The 22,921-nt window shown below is 46.2% G+C and overlaps 4 protein-coding genes across 8 annotated transcripts in view; 2 read left to right on the top strand and 2 right to left on the bottom strand.

Moving 5' to 3' along the window:
* Nucleotides 1-54: 54 nt before the first annotated feature.
* Nucleotides 55-3,740, bottom strand: LOC311352637 (uncharacterized protein). The gene is made up of 8 exons (XM_084472424.1): nucleotides 3,536-3,740; nucleotides 3,223-3,333; nucleotides 2,939-3,118; nucleotides 2,739-2,852; nucleotides 2,508-2,651; nucleotides 2,062-2,184; nucleotides 1,920-1,979; nucleotides 55-1,816 (listed from the first exon to the last, which is right to left on the bottom strand). The coding sequence occupies exons 1-8, from the start codon at nucleotides 3,606-3,608 to the stop codon at nucleotides 1,014-1,016; spliced, it is 1,608 nt and encodes a 535-aa protein (XP_084328550.1). The 5' UTR covers nucleotides 3,609-3,740; the 3' UTR covers nucleotides 55-1,013.
* A 278-nt stretch (nucleotides 3,741-4,018) lies between these two features.
* LOC311353325 (torsin-1A-interacting protein 2-like) lies at nucleotides 4,019-7,643 on the top strand. 4 transcript variants are annotated; one of them, XM_084473196.1, is made up of 7 exons: nucleotides 4,019-4,100; nucleotides 4,952-5,022; nucleotides 5,306-5,455; nucleotides 5,670-5,783; nucleotides 5,885-6,061; nucleotides 6,149-6,301; nucleotides 6,471-7,643. In XM_084473196.1, the coding sequence occupies exons 2-7, from the start codon at nucleotides 5,004-5,006 to the stop codon at nucleotides 7,238-7,240; spliced, it is 1,383 nt and encodes a 460-aa protein (XP_084329322.1). In that variant the 5' UTR covers nucleotides 4,019-4,100; nucleotides 4,952-5,003; the 3' UTR covers nucleotides 7,241-7,643. The 4 variants fall into 4 exon arrangements, with proteins under 4 accessions (XP_084329322.1, XP_084329321.1, XP_084329323.1 ...); XM_084473195.1 differs by lacking the exon at nucleotides 4,019-4,100 and adding an exon at nucleotides 4,148-4,226; XM_084473197.1 differs by lacking the exon at nucleotides 4,019-4,100 and adding an exon at nucleotides 4,387-4,674.
* Nucleotides 7,644-7,776: 133 nt separating this feature from the next.
* On the top strand, nucleotides 7,777-15,554 carry olfml2ba (olfactomedin-like 2Ba). Of its 2 annotated transcripts, none has more exons than XM_084473192.1 (8): nucleotides 7,777-8,145; nucleotides 8,253-8,516; nucleotides 8,754-8,861; nucleotides 9,391-9,639; nucleotides 10,547-10,760; nucleotides 11,721-12,878; nucleotides 13,976-14,152; nucleotides 14,782-15,554. In XM_084473192.1, exons 1-8 carry the CDS (start codon nucleotides 7,957-7,959, stop codon nucleotides 15,390-15,392), a joined length of 2,970 nt encoding a protein of 989 aa, XP_084329318.1. In that variant the 5' UTR covers nucleotides 7,777-7,956; the 3' UTR covers nucleotides 15,393-15,554. The 2 variants fall into 2 exon arrangements, with proteins under 2 accessions (XP_084329318.1, XP_084329319.1); XM_084473193.1 differs by having other exon boundaries at nucleotides 7,995-8,145; nucleotides 8,324-8,516.
* A 134-nt stretch (nucleotides 15,555-15,688) lies between these two features.
* The window catches only part of atf6 (activating transcription factor 6), a 33,635-nt gene continuing 26,402 nt past the window's right edge, over nucleotides 15,689-22,921 (bottom strand). The window contains exon 16 of the mRNA XM_084473194.1: nucleotides 15,689-18,003. Within this exon, the coding sequence (XP_084329320.1) occupies nucleotides 17,798-18,003 (206 nt within the window). The 3' untranslated portion in view covers nucleotides 15,689-17,797. The remainder of the gene's footprint in view (nucleotides 18,004-22,921) is intronic.

The following is a 22,921-nucleotide window of genomic DNA, read 5'->3' as shown; positions in this document are numbered from 1 at the left end:
AACCACTCGACAATGTGTATTTGCAAAAAGTACTTGGGTTCAACAGAAATCAAATACGTATCAAAATATCTTTATTGATTCAAAATAGGTATTCTTATGACAAGAGAAATGTCTCACCGATCATTGAAGTGAATTATGTAATATTAAGGTTGGGGGATGGGATGGGTTGCAGTTACAATTAAGTGGTTAAATTATTTTTGCCCAGTGATGAAGAACATGTTAGGAGACCACACCACCCCCCATGCACGCAAATGTAAGGCACCATTTGTGACTACCTGGCTGTTAAATAGTTTTATATTTTTCAATATATTTCTTTGGAGGCTCTTCATGTCCTACCAGGGACTCAAAAGTAGACTTTTCATAAACAGAACAATGGGGAGGGTCACTTCAGTGTTCTCTGGAGGGATGTGAGGAATAACCATTGCATTCAATATATCTTTAAAAATCCAGCACAGAAAGACATAAAACCTATCAGAAATGAATAATTAACAATTATTATAGCATCATAATGATAGTTTTAAAATCCCTCAATGTAAGCCAGTGACGTATTGATACAAAAATAAAGCATGGAGGAATATAGTACAATATCAATCGTGTACACAATATAACAATATTTACATAAAAACAGCCAAGAACGATAGTTTTTCTAAAGGAGAAAAGAATCTTGGAGAATGTACTTACTGTAATACCACCTACAAGCTTCTTCAGGTATGAAGTGCAGTCCCTTACCAAAGATGTTGACAAATAGACTAATTTAAATTTTTGCATTGCATGTTATTTCATGCATTTGCCATGACTGGCCAAATGTATGCATATGTAATTAATTGATTGTATCCATTAACCACGTTAGTTGTACGACATGGATTTGAGTGCTGCATGGCTGAATTGGACTATTGCTTTGCAACCATTGGCGCGTGTGGCAGATCTCTGCCCCAGACAACGCCAGCGTACTGCTCTGTCCCATAGTTCCTTTAGGCTGTAGGCGGGGACTAAGCCTGTTCTGAAGGGGCCTCCTACTCTTGAGATAGCCCACAGCCGTTCAGCTCCACCTGGCTCTCTGCCGCCACAGGCAGGATGAGGTGTGAGATGCGGCTCCAGAGGCCGCTCAGCTTGTCCGCATCCATGCGGTCAAACGACGCCAGGCTGCCCGAACCCACAAACCTTTCTGCGATGTAATCCTGCACGATTTCCTCCACCTCCTTCAGACTTTGTTGAGTCTCCAGGTGGTCCTGGGGCAGAAGCACAGTGAAGACAAGGAACACCTGCTTGTAGGCCGCATTCTCGTGGTCGCAGTAGCGGTAGAAGATGAGCGTGGCGCCCGGCGGCAGCTCCTCCAAGCGGTGGATGACGGCGGCGGGCCGGTCGCCTCCTCCTCCAAATGCTCCCCGCAGCTCGCTGTCGATGTCCAGCTTGACCCGGTTGCTGTCCCGGCCGGCAGTGGCGGCTCCGTCGATGTGGAGCACGGAGGCGTTGTGGGCGGCGGAGAAGGCAGCCGCCAGCCCTCGGGCCAGGCAGTTCATAGTTCTCTCGGCCCTGCGGCCCGCGACCAGGATGAGGCTGACTGGCATCGTGGGCTGGGCGGTCTGGAGATGCCGTTCCAGGTGAATTCTGCTCCTCTTCCACAGTTCAAGACGCTGGCCGGGGAACTGGCTTTGGAGGTCGGACCACTTGGCCGAAAACTCAGCAAGCTTTACTTTCTTACTGAAGTTCTCTCCATCACCTGAGAGCTTGTGGAGAGCAGGGGTCTTGTACACCAGAAGAACAGCAGCACTCAGCAGCAAGAGGCACACCAGTCTTGTTGAATACCAACAGAAACCTAGTGGGACGGAATACATTTTAGCTCGGCAAAAGCTACAAAAGGTGGCAAAATGTAAAAGTGGTACACATATAATTTTGGATATAAAAGGTTAATATCTCACCTCGAGGAGAAGATCCATGTATTACCTCGGTGGCAGGTTTGATAGCAGATTTCTTTACCCCTTCAAAACATATAAAACCCCTATCAATATACAGCAGCACAGAAAACATGTCCGCCTGCTGCATTATTCAAATGAAAAGTACCTTTATTCTTCCGTTGAACCAGTTGTTTCTGCAGAGGAATGTTATTAACATGCTGTTGTGGTGTGTAAGATCCCCCAGACTTGGAGTAGCCGACAGGGACATAAGGGGTACCCCTGGGATCACCTAGAGACAGGGCACAGTTCATTGATACAAGGGGATGATACAAGAGTGCCAGCTAACTGATATCAGTTAGTGATCTAGTAACATTTAATGTAACGTGTAAAAACATTAAAAACTGCAATACATTTTTAGCACAAAAATACCCATAAAAAATAACCTGAATTAAAAAACCTCTGGAAATAGTTTGCCTCAAGAATAATGTACACACTAACATTTGAATGCTCTAATAATTGTGCAGAATTTGATTATAAGGAATCATCATGTCTGTGTAAACGTCCTCCAGATACAACATATACATAGTACCACAATCCAGAATTGATGATTACCAGAGGCCCTGGCCTTGGCCATAGTCTTCTGATAATCTGCTGTACTTCTCGATTTGGTGCTCTGAATCTGGGGTCTGTCCTCTTGTAAGCCAAGTGGACATGTAGATTTGGCAGAAGACACACATTCGCTTCTTGATGATTCCACTAAAAAGCAGGGCATTAAATATATATCAAATGCTTTGGACGTGACTTTACAAGAGTTATTGTTTTCATGTGTGGTTGCAATCCTACCTGCTTTGTTTCTCAGCACCCCTAGATGGTCTTTATGACCTGATTGTAAACGCTCCAACACCACAGAAGGAGTCATGCTGTTGACTTCCAACTGTCCAGTCGTTTGTGCAGAACCTTTTAAAAAATATTTTTGGATTACAACATGAAGAGAATACTTTAGCTTAAATATAATTAAAAGAATGATAATCAAATTAACTCACCGATAAGGAGTGAGGTATGGTAGTCTGGTTGTTGACTAGGATGAAGCGAATCAAGAGACAACCCCTTTTCTTGAAGTTTCTGTTTCTCCAGATGTCCCTCTGGTTCTACATCCATACAATCGTCCTCATCGCCATCCATCACTTCGTTTTCCTCCAGACGTCTTTTCTTGTCGGGGGACCCTGAGTTAAGCACAACCAAGTTACGGCATGGCCTCTGATAGCCGGAGGCACGCCTCAAGTTAATAATAATAAGTGGTAATAGGCAAATACAATCGGAACCCTACCTGTATCTCCAGATGCATTATTCGTTTCTTTTTCACCATTTTCAGCTGCTTCATGGGCTGCATATGCTACCCCCCTCTTCGTCCGCTTTATCGGTGCTCTGGCTTCAACGACTGATAGTGAAAGTAACAAAACGGGAAGCAAAAACGAAATGTGCGTACTATATCGACCAGCAGCGCATAACCACACGGATACTAAGGAAAGTTCTACACATACAACATTAACACAAACAATTTATAAGTAACGTTAAACTTAAGAGATGGATGTATGGAGCCGCTAGTGAGAGTTAGCCCTGTGAGCTACATCAGCTCTCACCTTTAACTGTAGACTGCCTAGTTGATCGCCTCGTGACTCGAGTCACCGTTTTTTGGGAATTATCTGACTCCATGTCATAACAATATCGTATGTTGCTTGGTAATGTATCTTAGTGCCTTGTTAGAGCATTGTACTAACACATGTATCCCCTGGTTTAAGTGGCGCTTTTCCCAACTGGCAACTGAGCAGGCCGGATGTACTAGGATTTACGTTAACAGCTTTCAAAATAAACAGCCCCAGTGGTCATCGAGAACATGACCATGAATGTATTCATCTATTTAATTATCCAGCAGATAGGGATAAATTATGTGTTTCAAATAAATCTTAAGACTCTTAATGTTAATCTTAAGACTCTTAATTACAACGTTGTAATTCCAAATGTGTATTTTTATGATTTTTGCATTTGTGAATTAGGTAGTAGTACTAGTTCATAGGATCGATTTCAGGACTTTTGTTTTGAAAGCAGAACATGTCCGGTCTGTTGGAAGCGTCGGGTCAGTGAGCCTGGCTGCGTGCACGTCACGACTACCTGGGTCAAACTCCACTTGTTATGGTCGCGCCTTTGGTAAGAGAAACACACACACTATATGCAAACAGGTTCGATTTATTCCTAAAATGATTTAATAATTAACTATTGTGAAAACTGACTGGTTCGCTGTTTGCTACGGTTGCACGGTTGCCGCGACATTTGGTAAATAGTATTAGCTTCAATGTTACTTAAGCTAACGTCAGTTGTGTTTAAGTTTCGTTTTCATAAGAATCAACTCTTTTGGAATATGCTCCCTTTCTCATTCGACATGAGATATTATTGATCAGTTGTTTGCCTCAGTTGTTAGGAACGAGGAACGATTCATGGACTGAATGTACCTGACATGTTTCTTGAATTCTAACCCATTTCATGTCGAATATTTCCCTTTTTACGTTACAGAGTATGAGATGGAACTATATATGTAGTTATAGTACTATAGTTATTATGTTTATCAGTGCAGTTGTAACCCGTCTTGGCTTAGCCTCCTGTATTGCTGCTTGCAGCTTTCTTTGTAACCACTCATCCAAACGAGTTCCCACTCGAACCTGCTCTTCCTTTTGTTCTGGTCTTCGAGTGTGAAGGTGATGAACGATTATCGAGAAAGTCGAAGGTCAGACATACGTACGGAGCCCACTTCCATGTTTGATTCAATTTAAGGGTTTGCTCTAAAATTACACTAGCAGTCAAATACTCGTCTGTAACTGCAGTGTGTGGCTCTATTCAACTTCATTATGGGTAATACACCCTCTGTTATCAAGTGATCATGAGGTTAGGGTTAGAGTTGAGCAGCTTCAATCGCCATATTTTGCTAACATTGTGGGGAGGGAAAATAAACCCTTTAATACTGAATTTTAAACCCTAGAATTGTCTGCCTTGTCTCTACGCAGGATGATACCGAATTGATTGCCTTGAGCGTGCCGCAGTTCCCAGTCTACAGAAATGGATGGAATCAATGAAGGTATCTGTCTATGTCTGGCCGGTACTGAAAATCATGTCGTTCAAGATAGTCCATTAAGTGTAAACTGTTGTATGACAACTCCTAACTTATTAAACTCTTTACTATAGAAAACGCCAAGGAAGCCGAACCCCACTCAAAGAATATTGAATATTCAATGAATATTCAAATATTCGGGCTCAGCAATAATTATCACACCCTTGGTGTATCCCTAACTTGGGTTGCTGTATCACGCATAAAGGACGTGTATTCAATAATACATATTACACGTTTCATTTTTCTGTAGCTGGAGCCAATGGTGAGGCGGCACATTGCCCAGCTGACCCAAACAATGGCCAGGTAGGCGGGGAAAAACAGGCTAAAGAGCAGGAAGATGGAGGACAGCAGAACGAAGAGCCAGTGACAGAAGAGCCAACACACACCACTGCTGAAAAGGGTACAGACTGATTTGATATTGACATGACATTGATCTACCTTTCTAAATGTACTGCTTTATTCGACCACAGCTATGGTTTGTGGTGCATTTCATGTACAACATCGCTCATTACATCGCAAAAAATGCCATTTCTCATAGTGTTTGAATTTGAGCTGAAACACTTAGACATTAAGTGGTGTTAAGCTTGTTTCTTAAGGCACTGTGGATCATCCAGATTCCACAGAAGGGTCCAATTGTGCAGGTCCTGCTGGTGAACCAGTCCTGGAGGACTCAAACCCTGAGCTGGGCCAGGGGGACAACGGAACCATCACACCGGGGGAATGTTCCGGTGATCCATTTTGACCATACATTTCAGTCATTGGTACAACAACTATCTGTGTTCGTATCGTTTTTATGTTATGCATTATCACTTCTTTTTTTTTTTAATAGAAGGTGGAACCAATGGTGAGGCGCCACCAGAGGGGGACAATTCCCCCGGCCCGGTGGACCCAAACGATGGCCATGGAGACGGGAGAGGAGCGGCACAGACTGAACAGCAGGAAGATGAAGTACAGCAGAAGGGAGAGCCGGTGATAGAAACGGCAGCAAACACCACTGCTGAGAAGGGTACAGACTGGTTTCATAGTGCCATGACACTGATCTATTTCGGTGAATGTTATACTTTCTTTGACATATTTCCCTGGCGGACTACAGAAGCAACGACAGATGCTTCCGATCCTGAAGGGCCCGACAGCGATGACCCCAGACCCCCCCAGCGTCCTATTGTTGCCCCAGAGGACATCGGGCCTGCGGCTGACGAGACGGATTCAGAACCTATAGTTGTGGATGTGGCTGTAAACCGTTCAGGTAGTCTGCTCCTCATTGGGTGATGGATATTTATAACAGTGGTATGCATTTTGCCATGGTTCCTTTCCAATGTCGAAAAGACAAACATCTCACTTTGTCAAAAGGTTCTGCGGGAGGTCCTTGAAGCCAGCATTATTTTTCACCCCCTCCTATTTCACGCCCTTCACAGGAAATCCAACGTACTTGGTGCTGTCGGTGGCAATATTGGTGGGACTTTTTGCCATTTGGTTGGTGCCTGATACTCTCCAACCTCCGGCGGAGCAGCAGGCTTTCCCCCAGGTGGACCTTTTCATCAGAGAGATGAACGCACTAGAGACCCGCTTCCCAAGCCAGCGGCCAGACCTGTGGAAGAGGAGCAGGATGCACCTGGAACGGCACCTCCGGAACGCCCAGCCAACAGAGCCAGTCAGCCTCATCCTGGTCGCGGGCCGCAGGGCCGAGAAGACTCTGTACTGCCTGGCCCAGGGGCTGGCGACCGCCTTCTCCGCCGCCCACAACGCCTCCGTGCTCCACATCGACGGATCGGCAGCGGCCGGCCGGGACAGCGACCGGGTCAAGATGGACATCGACAGCGACCTGCAGGGAGCGTTCGGAGGGGACGGCGACCAGCCCGCCGCCGTCATCCACCGCTTGGAGGAGCTGCCGCCGGGCGCCACGCTCATCTTCTACCGCTACTGCGACCACGAGAATGCGGCCTTCAAGAAGACCTTCCTGCTGTTCACCGTGCTGCTGGACGAGCCGGAGCTGGGGGCGGAGCTGCGGCTCAACGCCGTGGAGGAGCTGGTGGACGAGCAGCTCCAGAGGAAGTTCATCTCGCCCGGGCTGTCGGTGGCCTTCGACAGCATGGACCGGGACAAGTACAGCGGGCTGTGGAGCCGCATCTCGCACCTCATACTGCCGGTGGCCGCGCAGCCGGCGGTGGAGCGGGACGGTTGTTGAAGGAAGGGGCACGGACATGTACTTTATAAAACAGCAAACATAGAGATCACGTGGGAAAGCGTTGTTTATTTAACGACGTTAATGGGTTCATTTTAATGTCATATTTTATATATTTCAATTAATGCCAGAAAACGTTTATCGAAGGATCACTACAGTCAAATTTGTGCCTTAGCCACCTTTTACCGTCTTCTCCGTATGTCGGTGACCGAGGGCAGCAAAGATTTAGCTGCTATCATCTTTCCAATCTGCTCATATGATGTTTTCTCATCGTATTTTATGACTTTTGGTAAAGTCACTCTTAATCATGGTGTTAAATTTGTGATTTTATTCATTTTGACGACCTCCTCTGAGTCACCTACGCTGTCCTGTAAATAAATAAAACGAAGGCGTTTGTGAAGTTGCACTCTTCGCAGTTTGTCATGACCCCGCCCCTGCCGACGTCACGGATCCCGGCGCTCTGAGCTCAAAGGCTCCTCGCCCTCTGCACATGCAGCATCTATGCGCTGAACTCTGCTTATTGTCCTGCTTGCTTGCATGAATGGTTGTGAAATTAATTATTTGCGGATTTATCTTTAAAAGAGAATGAACTTCTGCTGTTCATCTTAATTTGCCAATGACGCAATTTTGGTTGCTGTTCTAGTTTTGTAATATGCAATTATTAAGGTAGATGTAATAATTTGTAACAGGCTGTGCCTGTCATTTGAACTATACCAAATATGTCGCTTTGCAAGCCTTATAATATGGACAGAATATGGGTTTTATGCGCAGTGTACTTAGCGTTTTTATCTTGTTGCTCGGCTGCGCCGAGGAACTGGTCTGCTACTGGGATACAGGCTGATCTTCCCAGTGATCAGAATAGCGTACACCAGCACGCAGTAGATGACCAAGAACATATTCTATCTCAGGTAAGATTCCTCTTAGTTCTTTAAACTTCAATTATTGAAATATAGCCCAATCATTAAAACGCTTGATTGTTTGTGGTCCAAAATACATCCGTCCTCTTTTCTTGTAGCTGCTGGGTGATTATGACAAAGTGAAAGCCATCTCGGAAGGCTCTGACTGTCGGTGTAAATGTGTTGTCAGACCCCTGAGCAGGAGCGCCTGCCGGCGGATAGAAGAGGGCAGCGCCACGGCGCAGGACTTCTACACCGTGGAAACTATAACTTCAGGTCCGCCTTGCAAGTGCGCCTGCATCGCTCCTCCGTCTGCGGTCAATCCATGCGAGGGGGAATTCAGGTTGAAAAAGCTTAGGGAAGCTGAAAAAGAAAATGTCAAGGTGAAATAACCTTTCTTCACCGTAGTTCATCACCAACTCCTGCTTTTTCTTTTTCTTACCTTTTGTGGTCATTGTCCCAAACATGCAATACCATTTATAACATGTCCATGGCAAAGGCTTTTGGACCCGTCGGAACCCACGCTTTATCTACAATGGTCTCGATGAATACTTTTTTCTTTTTTCTTTCTTTTTTGCGATCATGGAAAGTATTTTGAGAGTATATTTCAATCATTCCAGCTCTCTGCCATCATTGACCTACTGGAGGGATCCTTCTATGGCCTGGATCTTCTAAAGTTGCACTCTGTTACCACCAAACTCGTGGGTCGGGTGGAGCATATCGAAAAGGTAGGTCGACGCGCGAAGCACCAAACAAATTAATGTGAAATGTGCTCATTGTGGATGTAATCAGTGTGGGGTTTAGCCTCATATGAACCAGAAAAGCCTACTTAATCCTTAAAAAACTGGTCATTTTCCCCGGGTAAAATCTCAAGTCACCTAGAATGTTTATGTTGCAGATCTCTTGTTGGGGAAGTTAGTATCGGCCCCCGGGCATCCAGGGGCCCTATGAAACTCTGTGAGCTACTTACTCATCCGATGTGGCATATATAATTAGCTTAGCATCCCACATTGAAGTTGTAATCAGCAAGAACCCTGTTTTTATTCTTTATAGCATAGTTTAATGTCAGAATTTGCATATATGACAACATTCTGATAAAAAAAAAAAAAGATGTTAGATGTTTCCAATAGATCTATCATTTGTATCACAGGTTTGTGAGCCTCCTGCTTTGAGGTTTGTTATGCACCTGCTCACCCGAGTGACACCCTATTGCACTACCACACAGCACTGGTCCTAGTTGTCTGTCTGTCTCATCAGGCAGTGTCTCTGAACCACACTGGCGCTGCGGCCCAGCCCCTGACCGGGCCTCTCTCCCAGGGCGGTCTGGTCACGGAGCGCCCTGCTGCAACCACCCCCTCCCAGCACCTGACCGGTCCTCCCTCCCAGGGCGGTCTGGTCACGGAGCGCCCTGCTGCAACCACCCCCTCCCAGCACCTGGGCCCTGAACAGAAGGCCAAGAGTCTGGGCCAGAAGAGTGACAGAGCAGCTGCATACCACGTTCCAGACGTAAGGGTCTGCGTTGCATCATGATGGAAGGTCAACACCTGCTCATAGGGAATGTCCCGATCAGAGATTGTTATTCTGATTTGAGGATTTCTACTCATTGATCGTGATAATTATCCAGAAAACGTACTGACATTATCGGCTTCATTCTTCTTAGGGTCATGATTTTCATAAAAGAACATTTTAAATGGGTTAGAATTGCAGCAGAATACAAGGACAGCCCTTAACTTAATTTCTCAATATGGAAGGAATATCGGCTGTTCTGTCTGACTTCAACATAAACTTTCCTGATGATAATAATAATCACATATTCACAAGGCTGCTCCAGAAATGGATATTGAAAAGGTATTCTACAGACACAAAATAATAATGTCTTTCTGCGTCCCTCCCATCCAGGAATATGGACGGGAGGGACGCGGAAAGAAATTATCATTTTGTGGGGGGGGGGGGGGGGCGATTAAAAATAATTGTGGATTTTTAACACCACAGTGGATATGGGCATCATGTTTTATTTATTTATTGGTTTATTTCATTTAGGGACATTGCACACTCATCAACAGTCAAACTGTAAGTGAGCCAGAGTTAGCCTAAGAGGCTCGTTTACATCTGTTGTCCCCTGCCAGATATTCAAAAGGCAACTATGACATGTGTCAGGTCAAAAGCACCTTGCTGCTGCAGGGCCGCTGCCATCCAGGCCGTTATCTGGGCCAGAGGCGCAGCCAAGCAGACACCCGGAGAACGCAGTGCGGATGATTTAATGTATTCAGCATTTGGCTGGCCCACATTGTTTTTTTTAAGCAAAGTCAATCCACATCATCGAGGGAATAAATAACATGTCAAGGAAAAACTTTTTCCTTGACATATTATTAAATAATCAGTGTTGTACGGCTCATCTTTTGTTCTCTTGTAGGCAAGGTATGAGGCAAAGTTTCTTGGCGGCCGCAGATCCGCGCCGACAGAGGAGCGCGCTGATGGCGCGACGCAAGGGAAACGGGAAACCCCTCCCCAGGGGGGTTCTAAGGTGCCCAAGACGGCTGCGAACGGCATGATCATCAGAGGCATGACGTTTTATAAATCTGAGCCGGAGCCGATGGCGGCTGACGACGGGGAGCCCGGGGAGAACTGTGAGTCCGCCCTCTGAATCCTCAACTTGAACTCTTTAATCATTTTATTTAACCTTTATTTAACCAGGAAAGTCCCGTTTTCAAGGGAGACCTGGCCAAGACACATCATGATGATCATCATCCGATCCAAACAAATTGATGAATGAGTCAATCAAACAATCCGTTCTGCCTAAGGTCACAAGACAGAAGAAATAAAAAAGGCAATTAATAACATTTAAAGACAGCACTGCCAGAAAACTATGTGCAAACGGCGGTCTGTCTACGTTTGAAGATCTGATTCTGTATTCCAATGTATTTGGAGATGCCATAACAAGGAAATTGATATTTACATTTGGAGTGCCATAATGACAGCCAGCCACTCAGCACGGCAGTAACAGGCCAGACGGACGGTATTCTCATCAAATGGGGAATGGAAAAGAAGGACCTGCTTTGTCCCTGTTGGGCCTACAGTCTCATCAAAGGCACCCAGTCACAAACAGGCAGAGATGTTCCTCTCCCTAACTGCTGCCTCTCTGTGATTAGTTTCATAAACTCCTTTGCAGAGAAGTTGTTAAATCCGCTTAAACTGTACAAACACACACACTTGAAACTTTGTTAGGGCCCTGCTTTTGTGTGTGCCGTAGATGTTTTCATTCGGCTTGGAAACGCTGCAGTCATACTCAAATGGAGGTGTAGAAATTATGATTATGATTATTATAGAATCCCGGCCACAGAACACGGTGTGTGCAATGGCTCCGTCCAAACAAACTCATTTCGCAGTGCTTCAACTCTCGCTGGGGTCGACTCATTCTTTGTACATTGACTGTTTTCAGTGTACAAAGAATAGTTTTGGGACGCTCCCCGTGGAGCACATATAATGACAAGATGTCGTGACGCTGATGCCAAGGCATCACGGCATTTTCAGCGGTGCACGTGGGGTCAGAGCGTGTCACCAACCATCTTCCTTTTACCCCTCTTCAGTCTTCGAGTACCATGGCTTCAGTGGCGATGGGCAGTCAGATCTGTTCATCGAGGAGGAGCTCCTGCAGCCCCGAGCTCCGCCCCAGGCCAGGGTCCGCATGAGGGCAGCACTGCGAGAACCCCGACCCAGGACGTCAAGCGCCGTGGGTGGGGACGACCGCAAGACCCGCAACCCGACCGAGGCGCAACGGACAGCACCCGAGCCAGCGACTCGCAATGTCTCCAGAGGTGGAGCGTCGACGGCGCCGGAGAATGAACAGAGCACGAGATCAGCTGTTGGACGCATCGCCGTGAGGTCATCTGAGACCCCGACCACAGGGCCGGGCTCCAGCAGAACCAGTCCACAGCCGATCCCCCTGACCGCCAAACTGATTAGAACCTCGGCTCCAAGCTTTGCTACAAAGGAGCCGATGAAGACCTTCATCGGCTCCACCATCAGAACCACCATCACCACTCCACCTCCGACCACCAAGGAAACCCCAAGAACAGCAGCAGCCAACGGGGGAACTTCTGCTACGGAAGCCCCTGAAACCATGGGAACAACAAACGACACAAGGCAAAGTATGGTGGGGGCTTCAACAGTTGGGCATAGCACTCAAGGACCGACCTTAACCGAAGAGCGAGAAACCGAATCAACCATCTCCAGGGTGACGGTGGCACCTGTAGCGCAAACACCCACCCCTTTGACTCCTCCATTGGTTCAACCCATCCACACAGCCTTGACCGCTGCTGCTTCTACTCAGCCCATTACCTCTGGTACCGTCCCTACCACGGCCACTTCCACCACCACCACCACCTCTCCCACCACCACCACCACCCTCACTTTCACCACCCCCCCAATTACCACCCCAACCCCTACTACAACCCTCACTACCACCCCTGCTACCACGACTTCCTCCTCCACCACCATTTCCACTACCCCCAGCACCACCACCCCCAGCACCACCACCACCACCCCGAGCACCACCACCACCACCACCACCACCACCACCACCACTACCACCAGTCCCACAACCACCACCACCAGAGAGACTGCTCCAGTGAGATACAAGGCAACATACAAGATCAGCTGGGACGAGGTGGAGACGGAGCAGCAGGGCCCTCCGACAGCAGCGGAGCCCGTGCTAAGACCCGCGGAACCAACGCCAAGGAAAACCGGTAAGCTCATTTATTAGGGATGATGAGACTTATGCCATGAAGAATGTTGTAGGGACGTCCACACATTCAATCCGATTCCTGGAACCTTCCACAGCACTTGGTGTTACCAGAGCCCGTCTACGGAGAGCCTTGGCACTCTCTATTGAGCCCCATTGTATCGAACTTGGTTGCAGTTCCATTAGAATTCCACTGGGGGTGATCGAATGAGTGCAGATTGAATGGGGGTCTATGGGGCTAGACGGCTAAATGTGTCTCTTTCACCTGCTTGTCGTTGAAATATCGCAGATTGTATTGTACATTCCGCAAGTTCAATATAGATTATAGTTCAAAAGTCGAATGAATGAGTACTTACGTCCTTTCGATTTCTTACAGTTTGGGCCGTTGTTGGCCGTACACGCTAGCATTCTGCTAATGAATGCTGATTGGTCAGGGACAGACTTGCGACTGATTACGACCAGAGACCCCTCTTGATGGCAGCTGAAGCAGAATCAGAAACATTATCTTAAGTTTCCGTCTAAGTTAATTGTTATATATTATATGTATATACATATATAATATATATATTATATATGCGGAAGTGCCAAAGTGACTCAGAACTTGCCGTAAAGCAGGACCTCTGGCAGTGACGTCATCATCTTTTTGAACAGATTTTTAGAACAGTTAAGTGAACTTAAAAAATGCATGTGTATTCTTTTAGCCCCCCCTTTTGAATGTGACTCTCAAATTACTACAGGGTGTAAAAATTACACCCTGAGAAAAGTGGAATTTGAGGGTGAAACCCCGTCGACTCCCATTCATTCTGCACTCACTGGCGAGCGCCCTCGCATGGACAGAGATGTCAGTTCAGAAACTGGAAGTCACCAGAGAGTGCCAGTTCTCTTCATATTAGACATTCTATGGTGTTACCTACTTAAAGCAGTGCTTGATTTGAGGTTTGTTGACCCATCTGTTAATAATCGTGCCAAACTGCAAATTTGTGGAAAGTTGGCAGTTACTTTAAGAACTTTTTTTACGCATTTGTTCATGTTATTTCTCGTGTCATGTTGTTTAGTCGAGAACAAGTAAAACCCCCCCTCTGGTTAAATGTTCTGTCACAGGACAGTGCCAGGACACTTTGGCCACCATCTCGGAACCAGTTACCCATAACACCTACGGGAGGAACCAGGGAGCCTGGATGAAAGACCCCAAGTCGAGCAGCGACAAAATCTACGTGGCAGACTACTATTACGGAAACACCCTGCAGGAGTTCCAGAACATGGAGATCTTCAAGACAGGTAGAAGTCGGTGGACCAAGTATTGTCTTCATGATGAATGTCCTCAGAGTAGGGCTGTGCAATTAATCAAATTTTAATCATGATTTCGAGTTTTACCCGTGACCAATTATTGGTCATTTTAAATAGATTCAGGGGCCCACGTATCGATGTAGTTGCATCTGTTAATCCAACCGGATGCCGATTCGTATCGGTGATTCGTTATATATATTTTTTTTTACCTAGATATTTTTTTCATTCATTAAAATTTATTTTCAATTCATTAAAAGTTTTATAGAAATTGCAGAACAGCTGGATACATATTTGTACATTATCTTCAATTTGAACATTTTGTGTATTTCTTTAAGGGGAAATTTCAATGTTTTCAGTTGGAGATTAATTATTATCTCAATTATCTAATATTATATTAATTAATGAATAAATACATCATGTCTTCAAACTTTCAAATTCAATTTTTTTATTTATTTAACCAGGTCCCATTGAGATTTAAAACCGCTTTTAAAAACCTCTCTCAAAAATAACCAAAATAATCGTGATTATGATTTTTTCTATAATGGAGCAGCCCTACCTCAGAGGTCATCTTTGTTCGTCCTTCCTTTCCATCGTTCACCCTGCCCTGTCTCCTGGCCCAGGTCGCTTCACCACCTCCTACAAGCTGCCGTACAACTGGATCGGCACCGGTCACGTGGTCTACAACGGCGCCTTCTACTACAACCGGGCGTTCTCCCGGGACATCATCAAGTACGACCTGCGGCGCCGCACCGTGGCGGCCTGGACTCTGCTGGACAACGCCGTGTTCGAGGACTTGTCGCCATGGGAGTGGCGCGAACACTCCAACATCGACTTCTCGGTGGACGAGAGCGGCCTGTGGATCCTGTACCCGGCGCTGGACGAGGAGGGCTTCCTGGAGGAGGTCATCGTCCTGTCCCGGCTGAACCCCTCGGACCTCAGCCAGGACCCCGGGACCACCTGGAGGACGGCGCTGCGGAGGAACCACTACGGGAACTGCTTTGTGGTGTGCGGCGTCCTCTACGCCGTGGACAGCCACAAGAAAAGCGACGCCAAGCTGGCGTACGCCTTGGACACGCACACCCACACGCAGATGATGCCCGGGATGCCCTTCGTGAACAGCTACAACTACACGGCGCAGGTCGACTACAACCCCCGGGAGGGCGTGCTGTACGCGTGGGACAACGGACACCAGGTCACATACGACGTCAAGCTCGCCTACGGAGACCCTTGACTGTGGGGGGGGGGGGGGCGCACCAAGTACTTTGAGTATTTTTGTATTAAAAAATATAAAAAAAAAAGTTATTCTATGATTTTAAGGGTGGATTGTAGACCAGTTCACGGGAATATGTTATATTGTTATAAATCAAAAAAATAAATGTTTTGTACTTCAGTCAACAGGTTGAATTGTGTATATACTGTGTAATGAACCACTGTGATGTACATGAATGTAGAAGATGTGGCAGAGCCAGTCCCCCAAAATCAAGGCTGGGATCCCCCCCCCCCAAAAAAAAGCTACCAAAATCAAAACCCATTTTCTTTTTTATTCACTTCCCTCTCGTATCTTTTTATATACCATTTTGTAAGGCGTGCTTGCACACAGAAGATGTACGTCCATCTGTGTGGTAAGATCACAGAAAGCACTTAGTCCCTCCAGATCATATTGAAGGAGTTGAGAAGACTCTACAATAAACATCTGAAGTAATAAAACGCTCCCGTTGTTTGTTTTCACACATGGCAGTAAGCTGCCACTTCCCTTGCGCTCAGCGCTCAGGGTTGCTTTGCCTTTGCCGGTTCACCCATTACAAAACACATTTCAAAGTCAAAAACATATTGAAGCATATATACTTCCAAACAAATGACAAATATATACCTATGTCAAAAAAAATGTATTAAAACAATCTAAAATGGTAAGAAATTCCAGTGTTTTATTGTCACGTTTTCACAATTCAGAAATAAAACTTAACTTAAGTTTGTTTTCTCTAACCCTGAATATCAATGGGAGATGCAATTTATAGTCTTACTCGAAACACCCAATGACTCCACATTGAAAATAAGTTACAGGGCATATTTTTACTATTACTAAGATATTTTCTGATATAATATGGCCAATTGGATGACAACTGGTCTGAAAATTAACCTAAATCCTCAATTTAAGTGCACTTCAATAAACGTGCAATCATGACAATGGAGGTTCAAGCTGAGATAACATATCGTGGCACATAAATGTGAATGCTATGTTCATTTGTTTTTTCATTTGCTTAATTTAAAGGAATAGGGAGTCAATATTGACAATTGAATAGTTACAGAGCGTGTGCCACTACCCTTTTATCCATAAAGGTCCAGAATTATGAGCAAAATAACAAGAAAGATCTATATAAAAAATAATGGGACAATATATGATGCAATCAAATTAAAAACACAAAGCACATCCCTCGAAAGAGACATCCCAACTGTCATTCAAATATGGTTTGAATCCAGAATTCAATAGTTATGCAAAGACGATTCCCTGTCCTACTTACGGAATTTGCACACAATCATATTTATCGACAATCAGTGGAAAATAAATACATATATTTATATCTCTAAGCAGTCTGCATGCAGCACAGTGCAAAACATAGAACACAAACATTCATAAAACACAAACCAACACATATGACACACATAACCAACGTTACAAAACCATTATATATTGGACAATAAGCTGTCATGAATATTCAGCTTCCTGAGTGCCTGGCCTTATCGTCGAAGGTATTTGTCGATGTGAGAAGATACAGTATAGTTCTTCACTTTAGCATTTAGGAAACAAGAAAGGCAAAAATATTAAAAGCAGGGCAAAGACAGCGCAATAGAGAATGAAGGGGTGCACGAGAAATGACGTGCATTTGCTAGAAACCCAGAGGTCTAAGCATGTTTGATTTAATCCATGGCGACAGAAACGCAGGTCCTGATGATCTAATTATGGTAATGAGTAGACATAACGTCTTTATTGCAGATTGGTTTCTAATCAACCTGGTGAGAATGGATCTCTTAAAAAAAAAAAAAAAAGAATAAAAACTTTTCCTCACACAAGGTTGTGTTCTGCCGCCAGAAATGTACAGCCATAACAAATGGATCCATTTCACATGCACCGCTGCTCTGTTACAGCAGCCACTCAGTGGCGGGGTTACGCAGGGTTCAATGCTCTGCCCCCTGCCATTGAGCAATTAGCCTTAGTGCGGAGGGTCTGGGGCCGCCGGGGGACGTCTTTTGTTGCCGCACAGGAAGTATTCACTCAGCCCTCCCCTGACACTGGGACGGGCTGAGCATCTGGCCCGCTCACCTCCAACCCTTTGGACCAGCTTCCAATGACCACAACTACACGTCTATATTTTAGATATATATACGAGAGGCCTTGCACTGCCTTCCAATGTCAAAATTCACAGTAGAGAAATCGTAATCCACCCCAACCGTGTCCATGAGGTTTAAAACATCTTCACCCACACCACCCCCACCAAAAATACACAATTTAAATCAAAATCAAAAACGCTTTTCAAACATTTGCGGCGGTAGTCACGGCGGTACGGGGCGGGGTTGCAGCGAGTGGTTTCGGTGGGGGGGGACGGGGGGGGGAGGGGGGGGGACGGAGTGTGGTGAGGCTCAGGCCGAGCCCATCAGCACCCCGACGGGAGGCGGGACCTCCCCGGGGCGCTCCGAGGGCGGGCTCTGGTACAGCGTGTCGGTGTTGTTGACCCGCAGCAGCGGCGGGATGCTGGAGGAGCGCACGTGGAGGATGCGCGTGTCGGTGACCTCGCAGTCGATCTGCATCATCACCTCGAACTCGTCCTGGTCCTTGATGACGCTCTCTGGGGGGGGGGGGCAGAGGAACCGCGCCGTTAGAGCGCACGTATCCAACACGGGGGGAATAAGACATTGTCTCTCGCGCTCAGTCTCTGTCTCTCAGTCTCTCTCTCTGTGTCTCTCTGTGTCTCTCTCTCTGTCTCTCTCTCTGTCTCTCTCTCTCTGTCTCTCTCTCAGTGTCTCTCTGTGTCTCTCTCTCTCTGTCTCTCTCTCTGTGTCTCTCTCTGTGTCTCTCTCTGTGTCTCTCTCTGTGTCTCTCTCTCAGTCTCTTGTGCACAGTCCCTCACTCTCAGTCTCGCTTTCTCAGTCAACTGTTCAGAAAATCAAAACATTTGTATTAGTGGCTTCATTTAGGAAAGCATATGTCTAAGCCCTGGGGTAGAAAAGCCAAGGAATGAGAACCAGAGAATACCATATTGTACCACGCATCCTCACCGATGGGCATCAGTTTGAGAGGAGCTGCTAACACATGGAATATTCTTGAGAGGAAAACACTTAAGGTGCAATTCCGAACAATTCCCCCCCCGCCCCGAGGATACCCAAACTAGTCTGAGACAATGTGCTAGTCTCGGAAGATACAATATACATTTGTCATCAACAAAGCGGGAGGCATAGTTGCTCATTTGAAGGCAACTAAAATTCTGCAGAAACTGAATATTACATTCATACTTGATTTTTGATTAAAAAACATAAATAAAAGATTCAACCAATGCAGATGAGGGGAAAGAAAAACACAGAATACAAGAAAACACATTTGTGCCCTAAAGGCCTTGCACAACAAGCCATTACTCTTAGGGACGGCAACAGTGCAAAACTGTTGCATTCTCAAGGCAAACTCTAGACTTTTGGTGTGGTCCACACAGTGGGCCATGAGCACAGCTTGGTTTGATTTCACTCTGCCCTGCGGGAACGCAATATCTTAGTCAGTGGACGCAACAGCTAATCATAAAAGCCTGTTGTCCGACAAACTCAAGGATATCTGTGCGTCTGCCCTATTTACGTTCACTTTCAACTTGCACTTAGCAGTCTCTCCCCCTGACATTCTCCATCAAGCGACCACTCATCTAAAAGCTAAGGCAGAGAGAGAGAGGCCAGTTGGTAAGAGCTTAACAATAACATTCCCTCGGTTAGGGACAGTGTCATATAACCTGGAAAGATGGCTAAATGGCTTTAAAAGCCTTGTATACTGTTTAAATTCGGCAGGGCTCCATTTGTTCCATAGACACCTGTCTAGGACATCAGCTGCTTTCCATACTTTGGAGATGAGCATGTCTGTGTGTGTATATGTGTGCGTCTTCCTGGATGTGCATGTGCGTGCGTGCGCGTGTGTGTGTGCATGTGCGCCTGCCTGCGTGTGCATGTGCATGCTTGTGTGTTTGTGTGCATGTGCACGCATGTGCATGTGCGAGTGTGTGCATACAGGCATCAGAGCCCGGTCACTTAATGAGGGCTGATTTCTTCTGGGGGAAACATTTCCATTGTCTAATATCAGGATAATATGTCAAATGCTGCATACCACCAGATATGACTCCCTCCTAGTGTAGCAAGACAAGAGTGAGGACGTTTTTGTAAAGGCGGTTTCAGTGTTTCACAGCAGATCCATTTGTAATTCCTCACAGAGGGTTGAGAGTCACGCAATGCAGACCCAGGCCGGTGATGCTCTGCCAGAGCGGAGTGCCTTGCAGTAATGAGAATGAGGTATAGGGCTTGGGCATCAGGATGCATCGTGGCATTTTGTTGGTCGATACCAAATTAAGGAGACACAAGGGTTTTACTGCTTTAATATCCTCAATCCAAGTAGATATACCTTAACCTTGATTAATGCAAACACAAATTCCAAACACACTGATTTCTGAAGATACTCAAGGTAGCAACGCTGGGTGGAAAACCATTCTCTTGGTGTTATTCAAACTGGTCACATGAGTCTAATTATTTCAGTTCCATCCCACCGGCAGCTTAAGAGGGCATTATGCCAGCGCAGCAAACACACCCACGCACAAAGAGGCTCCTCTAACCCCAATACTAGGGACTCTTCTATCCTGGTCCCGTTTACATGCGTCACCTGGAGTTGTTCCAGAGGGCTCGCTGGCCCTGGTTTCCCGGTGAAAGCAGGCCGAGCGAGAAGTGATTAATCCCCCTCATGCCTGAGAGGAGGGCGTCTTTAAAATGGACACGCGATAGGCCCTCTCTGGTGGGATCAATAGAGGAGATTGGTCCGGTTTGACACGGCGTCGAAAAGGAAGTCACTCTTCAAGATCAGGATGAATTACCACACAATCCCCAGAGGCCATTGAAGTCAATGGAGTGAAATTGGGATCTAATTGGGTGCCTATAAGGCCCACTTAGCCGACCGATTTAACCATGTTTCTCCTGGGAATTCCCCTCAGGGGATTCAAACCGCAATAATCTTCCTTATCTTTAATTATCGGCTGAGACAATCTTTCAATGTCACACTGTAGCCATGGCTGTGTCACCAGTTGAACTAGACCACGAATTTGAAAGCACAGCAAACACACATTACGAACGTGCAGCGCTTAACAAATAGGCTTTTAAACATGTATACTTTCAATTGAAGCCGCCCCCAAGAAAGTAGGGGAGCCTTCACACCAGATTATGATGCCGTTTGCAAACGCACGCTGTTTACACAGGTTGATCCTCTTCTGAATATCGCAGTGGGAACACAGACCGAGGCAGGGATAAAAGTGCCACATTGCAACCAAGTGGTTTGGACCAAGTTAACCCAACTATAAAAGTGAGCGCACCCTTACAGTGTCCACAGGTTAGTGTGTGGACTTTGGGCATATAACCCAGTATCTCCAGCACGCTAGCCCTACACCACGTCCGTCCCCGCCTCAAAACGGATCGACAAACTGTGTGGCAAAAAAAAAAACGAACAACCGCCTTAAACAAACACACGTTAAAAGTCATGGCGCCTGTGTTCACTGGAGATTATTGTGAGAGTGAATCTAACAGGTCAGAGTCAACTGACTTAAATACGTAAATAAAAACCTGTGTGGAAAGTGTGGAAGTGCAGTCAGTCTGCGACCGACATCAAAGTTCATGTCTCCTTCGTTGGCTTATTGACCGGGACGTGCCAAACAATTGCTCCCAAAGCGAGGCCCATATCCACCTCCTCCTCCAGATGAAAGCTATTTAGTGACTGGGAGGCAGGGAGGGAGGGAGAGAGGGAGGAAGCGAGGGAGGGAGGGGAGGAATTCCTCCTAGAGAGAAGGAGGAAGCTGGAAAGAATTATCCTTTGCAGTGCAGCAATCACGCAGTTGAAAGGGAGGGGAGAGGAGGTGGAGGACAAAAAACAAGGACTTTGCCTCGCAAAAGATGTACAGTCGCACTTCATCACTCTGGAGTTTCGAACAAAGAGGACATGAATGTAGCGCTGCCTTCTGCGGATGCTGCGTGTCATCTGGGGAACACACAGAGCCATACATTGTTGACGAAGACCATGTCTGTCGTGTGCTGCTACAGAGCCCGCATCAGCGCTGACCTAATAAAGAGAAGACCTTGTGTCCTGTCGGCTCGTGTTAGTTCTGGGCTTTTAAACGGCTCTTACAGCCAGATGCAGGTCTCACTACGAGGGGAAGCCGATGCAACGTCTGCGCACATCCACGATAATGGGGATAGCGTTTTATTTCTCTCTTTCTCGTGGCATCTACCGTGTTGTTCAGAGTTCGCTTTCTCCCTAATCTGTTTGGCATTGGGGGCGCGAGAAAGGATGGAAGGAAGTCTCCTCGTTGAACCACCGCCTCAACGGGTCATCTGGACAGGAACTGCCCGAGGCGACTCTCTGCTGACCAGACCCACCAAGAACAATGTTTACCTTCATCAATCTTCATCTGAGAAAGCAACTCTGCGCTCGAAGCCCAGAAAAAAAAGGAAAAGAAAAGTCGAACACAAAAAAACAACATTTCCCAACGGCCCTGTTTTCCCTGCTGAGCATGAGGCTCGTATAACACTGACTCACTCCCGGCCGTCCCGGCTGGCTGCATGACAAACATGATTGAATCCAAGACAAGACAAGACAAGGCGATCAGTGATAACAGAACCGGCTCGGCAGCCAAGAACAACACAGTCGTATCTTTATGACCGCTAGCGCACAACGGCCGCGCACAGAACTCTGTCGTCTTCCCTCCCTCCTCTCCTCTTTCAAATGAGTTCATTGCGCTTCTTATTGAACAAAATAAAAAATAAAAATAAAAATATATATATTCAGCATAATGAATGGGAATGTTAATAGTGTAATGATTGTTTGTCTTAATACTTCCTCAGTCTATTTTTCAGATAAATTGCGACACGGAAATAATGACCCAAGTGCATATCCATGTGTTGCCATAGCAAACACAGACCCCCACTGCAGGGAGTTACTCACAAAAGGTCAAAGGGCCCCAAGCAGCACACCCAAAATCCTCACTCTTCTTCGTGGTCTATGGTCGGGAGAAGCTGTTCGCTAGGTTGCTTTGATTTGCAGCACAGACCCGTGAGTGAGCCTCCTTTGATACGATGCCTAATCCTACCTATCTGTCTCATTCGTCTGTGATGGTCGCGATAACGTTTTACAAAGGAACCAGTGTCACAGAGGGCGAGGTGAGCGGGCATGAGTCAAGCTCATGTTTTGCAAATGGAATAGTGGAAGTGCCCTACGCTGCAATTGATGAAGCAACATTTCCTGGGTATAATTCGTTTGTATTTCACAACATGGACAAAAGATCTCAGTCGTTTCTCCAAATTTCCATGAGGAGCTGTGAACCTGGGAACTGCCCAGTTATACAACCGGCCACTAAATGGGTGTTTCCATGTTCCCTGTTATTCTGTGTTTCTGGACGCTTGTGTATTTTGAGTGCAACGTTGTAAACTTTATATTAGTTGTACAATAATGATGGCAAATTAAATAGAGATGTCAAGGAGGAG

Source organism: Micromesistius poutassou, assembly GCF_964030765.1.
Source record: "Micromesistius poutassou genome assembly, chromosome: 9".
Lineage (NCBI taxonomy): Eukaryota > Metazoa > Chordata > Actinopteri > Gadiformes > Gadidae > Micromesistius > Micromesistius poutassou.
This window is presented reverse-complemented; position numbering and strand designations above follow the sequence as displayed.